The sequence below is a fragment of the Dendrobium catenatum genome, unplaced genomic scaffold (genome assembly GCF_001605985.2).
Source record: "Dendrobium catenatum unplaced genomic scaffold, ASM160598v2 fragScaff_scaffold_798, whole genome shotgun sequence".
In the NCBI taxonomy this organism is placed as follows: Eukaryota; Viridiplantae; Streptophyta; class Magnoliopsida; order Asparagales; family Orchidaceae; genus Dendrobium; species Dendrobium catenatum.
This window is the reverse complement of record NW_021319260.1, coordinates 564,432-569,513: the sequence shown is the minus strand read 5'-3', so window position 1 is coordinate 569,513 and position 5,082 is coordinate 564,432. Positions and strand designations below refer to the sequence as shown.

Sequence of the window (5,082 nt, the reverse complement as noted above, 5' to 3'; positions counted from 1 at the left end):
CCCAAAGTCACAATCTCATCACTAGGTCTATTGCTACCAAAATTACACTCCATATATTCAGTTTTAGATCAACTCAAACGAAAACCTTTAGACTCTAAAGTTGACCTCCATAATTTGAGTTTACCTTCAACTCACTCTCTAGTCTTATCAATAAGAAGAATATCATCAGCACAAACTCATAGGCTTATTTAGATGGCTTTCTTACTATTTTTTTTAAAAAAGCTTTATAGTTTAAAATTTTCTCGTTCAAAATTAGTATTAAGAAACCATTTTAAAAAGTAATAAGAAAGTTGTCTCAAATAAGACTTTAATGATTTCTTTGGTTGATGATCTTATGAAACTAAAAGTCTATTTTGAATTTTTTTTTTTGATGCTTCGCTTTTTAAATTGTAATCCAATTTTTATTTGATTATTATTTTCTTTTTGCTATAAATAAGTTTTTGTATTAGAAAAATATTTTTACAGCAATCTTTAAATAAGCTAATTTCTCTATAATAATTTTATAATCACTTTTATAAAGCACTATAATTATCCCAAACAACCAAATCCTTTGATATTTCATGAAACACATTGGCCTGTGAGGAATTGGAAGGTTTAGCGCATTTAAAGATAATTTTTCTGAGAAAGTCTACTATTTCCTGTTTAGATCTAACTTAAGCAAGAAAGTGTCTCATTATGCCTTTCAGATAATAATTACTATTATTTTTCTACCCAAAATAATAATAATAAAAAAAGAAGTTTCCATTCAACCTATAACTATATATTACATTTAAATCAAATATTCTTCTAAATTATATTTAATTTAGGATTCTTTGTGAACAGTTTAAGGCTTTTTCGTATGAGCATAGCTGATTTGAAACTAATATGATTAATTCTACAATTCGGTGAGTATGCTATTGTTAATAACATGAAATATAAAATGTGATTATGTGCTTCTATACAAATATAATTATATTATAAAAAATTAAGATAGTAAATTAATAAAAAAAATTCATTTGATTATAATTAAAGTTGAGATATTTTATAAATATTTTAATGCTGTATATTTTATATTAATTATTATTTTAAAATAATAAAACTTTACAAAGCTATACGAGTAGCTCAAGTTTGAACTCTGTTTAGCTCATGAAAGCTCCAATTCGGGGCCATTTACCAAGTCAAGCCTCAACGTTCACACCTTCGATTTCAAGCATAAATTATTTTTTATTGATTTATTTTTCTACCAATAACTAAAAAAAATTTCCCAAAAACATGCAAATTTTGTGATTTATTGGGCTTCGTTTGAGATAGCTTTCTGCTGCTTTCTAATATAAAAATTTTTATATTAAAAAATTGCTTTAAAAAACAATAAGAAAACCGTTCCAAATGAAGCTTTAGATACTTATGCAAACAATTTTTTTATAAAACCTTAGAAATATGTAATATTTAATTTTCCTAATTAGTTGTGATGAAATCTTTAATAAACTGAGACTGAAATATTCACATTGAAATTAATTATATACAGATGTACTTCCTATCAAAAACACTTGCTGAGAAGGCTGCTTGGGAGTTTGTCAAAGATAATCACATTCATTTTATAACCATCATTCCAACTTTGGTGGTGGGGTCCTTCATAACATCTGAAATGCCACCAAGCATGATCACTGCATTATCATTAATTACAGGTAAAATTATTTCTCCTTTTTATTTGGAGAGCCTCCAATCTCCTAAAATTTTCTCTTTGGACTACAATTGAAAACAATATTAATATATATGATCGAGGTTTCGTTTTGGAAGACTTTCTTACTTTTTTGTAAAGTCGCTTTTTAGTTTTAAGTATAAAAATATCTTGAAAATAGGTGAAAACCTGTGGTTTAAAGCTGTCATAAATGAGAGAAATTATTACGTGCGGTCATGATGCAACAAATCACCCCGATATGTAGCAAAAAGTGATGTGGCGCGTCCTGATACGCCTCTGAATGGCGTCCTGTGACCGCACTTAATAATTTCTCCCTAAACAAAGCTTGAGATTTTAGTTCGAAAATTAATTGAATCAATATTTCGCTCTAGCCAAACGAGTGGAGGCATGAGCCAAATTTTTGACTCAGTTCAATCTTCGAGCTAATTTTTAGATGCGCTTGGAGTAGAATGAGCCAATCGAAAATCGGCTTAAAATGTACATAACATGTATATTTTTAAAATTTAATTGATGTGCATGTCTGTATGTTAAATATCTTAAAAATAAAAATATTAATAACTTCAAGCTGGCTTATTATTAATCTATTAATATAATTTTGAGTTCTTCATAGTGAAGTTTTCTTAAGAAATTATTGTGACTCAATATATACTTATAAGCATATTTTAAAAAAATCAAATTAATTAGAGCTATATTCAAACATTTGAACCTTTTAGATTTATTTATTAAAAATTGTAATTATAGATCTCATGATTAAAATATTTGATATTAAAATAATTATTCAACAGCATTATTATGAAAAGTAATTCAAAATGTTTGAATAATTAAGTAATATAATTTTAACCCAAATTTTTTAATTTAAATAACTGTTTGCAGGAGAGAAAAATTTAGCAAAACAAAATTATTATTCAAATTTTTAAAGATAAATTATCATTATAGCTTAAAAGTTTTGTTATATTCTAAGAGTTTTTTTGCAAGACTTTGAGTACATAAATCATAAATTCACATATATCGCATATGCTAAACTTCAAACATAAGGACTCTTGGTATGGAGCTAATCAACATATCGAGATGAATTGCGTATAAAGTTTAAGAGTAAAGTAACAAAAATAAATAGCAAAAAAAAAAAAGGAAAAAATGAATAAGCAAATGACGCTTTATTCGGGACGACTTTCTCATTGCTTTTTAAAGCAGCTTTTTCGTACAAATATTAAAATTTTTGTACTAAAAAATTCTTTTAAGAAGCAGTAAGAAAGCCAACACAAACAAAGCCTGAATGTCAAAAATTCTAATATTCTCATTGTTTTTATGTTTTTCAAATTGTGATAGGAAATGATGCCCATTACTCCATTTTAAAGCAAATTCAATTTGTTCATTTGGATGACTTATGTGATGCTCACATTTTCCTTTTTGAGCATCCCGAAGCAAATGGTAGATACATTTGCTCTTCCTATGACTCCACAATCTATGGCTTAGCAGAAATGCTGAAGAACAGATATCCCACATATGCCATTCCTCAGAAGTAAGCACTTAACAAAATTTTGTTTATTAATAAAATAATGAAATGATTTGAAGCTAAAATCTGTTAAAATGTAATTATCTTACAGGTTTAAGGAAATTGATCCAGATATTAAGTGCGTAAGCTTCTCTTCAAAGAAGTTGATGGAGCTTGGGTTTAAGTACAAATACACCATGGAGGAGATGTTTGATGATGCAATCAAGACCTGCAGGGAGAAGAAGCTTATACCACTCAACACTGAGGAAATAGTCTTAGCTGCTGAGAAATTTGAGGAGAATAAAGAACAGATTGCTGTTAAGTGAGAAAAATGAATGAGAGAGGAGAAGTTTGAAATTCTTATCGTCGTCGTTTTAGGCTTTGGTTGGAGTGACTTTTTGCTGCTTCTTAAAACAATTTTTTAGTATAAAATTTTTAATTTTTTACTAAAAAATTGCTTTAAGAAGCAGTAAGAAAACCGTCCCAAATGAGACCTTACTTTACTTTGTACTGTCCTACTGATTTTCTACGTACCTTAGATTGTCATTGAGTTTATACTTGCCATGAGAATTGCAGCTTCGCAGACCCATCATAAAGTTTTATCATAATAAACTCTTCCCTCATTTAAGATGTTTTTCTTCTCGCCTTCTTTGCATAAGTTTTATCAAGTTGTTCTCATAATCCCTTCATTCAACTTTTAAATTTATGACATCCACATTCTCATCTATTAATGCTGAGCTTGATGATGATTTGATGCTAAATTAACTCTCTCAAATTGGTAATTAAAGGGTTTTCTTATTGGCTATATGGAATTAAAATATTATTACAATGAACTAAAATACATACATTCAATATTAGAAATTAAAAATACTTTGCTGGATTATTTGAGAATAGTAGGGGTGTTAAAATGGGTTTTTGGATTGAGTGCATGTCCAACCTAAAATTGACCTACCTTCAAACCCTTGACCCAATTTACAAAACAGGCTGATCCCCATACCCGAACTCGACCAAGGTCTGATTCGAGTCGACCTGACCCGTAAGGCAATGAGGCGCACACTGGTGCACAGGCGCGAGCTTGTGCATGTAATAGCCCATATTTTGACTCAGACAAATAATTTTTTCAGGTGTCATAAGCCCGAATCATAAACCGTCTTCGTCATAATATAGATATTATTGTGTTTTGATTATAATAAATTTTATCATAATTTTTAGGCATTGGTGCAAATTTTTAAGAAATTAACATATGTTAGAACGAGTGATGGTGTTACAAAGTGGTGTCAGAATAATAGTTAATGGAAGAATTTGCTTGTAACTAGAGTTACATTAATGTTGCATTATTTATTGATTTATAGATTTGTTTTAAACAAATATTTTCTATTGGTGTTTTGAATGATTCATTTGAATTTAAGTTTTTTTTTTTTTTTTTAATTTTATTGATCAGGCAAATGGACCAAGAAGAAAAAGGAAAGAAATCTGAATCTGACACTAAAGAATTTGTAGTGACTTCGAAGAATATGAAAATGTTTGTTGATATGATTGCTCAAATAATGAGTGATAGATTAATGAAATAGTTTAGTCAAAGCTTTAAGAAAAAGGGTGCTCAAGTAATGAGTGATAGATTAATGAAATAGCTTAGTCAAAGCTTTAAGAAAAAGGGTGAAAGTAGTATAACAAGGATTGGGAAGACTGTTAAAGCACCTACAACTCTGTAGTGCTTTAGGTGTGATAGGAGACATATACGACCCTATTATAGGGTGATCGAGCAATAGTTTAGGTGTGGTGATTATGGGCATAGGATGACAGACTGCCCATACCCAAGACATGGACAGGATATGTCACGACCCGACCCGATTCGGGACGGATCCCGCTCGCACCGGGCCGCGACAAAATCTTTTATCCAGGATCTGGCTTT

General features: G+C 29.5%; 1 protein-coding gene across 1 annotated transcript; it reads left to right on the top strand.

Annotated features, from left to right (window-relative positions):
* Nucleotides 1-1,504: 1,504 nt before the first annotated feature.
* Nucleotides 1,505-3,804, top strand: LOC110101655 (dihydroflavonol 4-reductase-like; the record flags this gene model as incomplete). Its single annotated transcript, XM_020829648.2, is given in 3 exon segments — nucleotides 1,505-1,664; nucleotides 3,005-3,197; nucleotides 3,283-3,804. Coding segments are annotated over 3 exon segments (567 nt in total), but the record flags the coding sequence as incomplete, so codon positions are not given.
* Nucleotides 3,805-5,082: the final 1,278 nt, after the last annotated feature.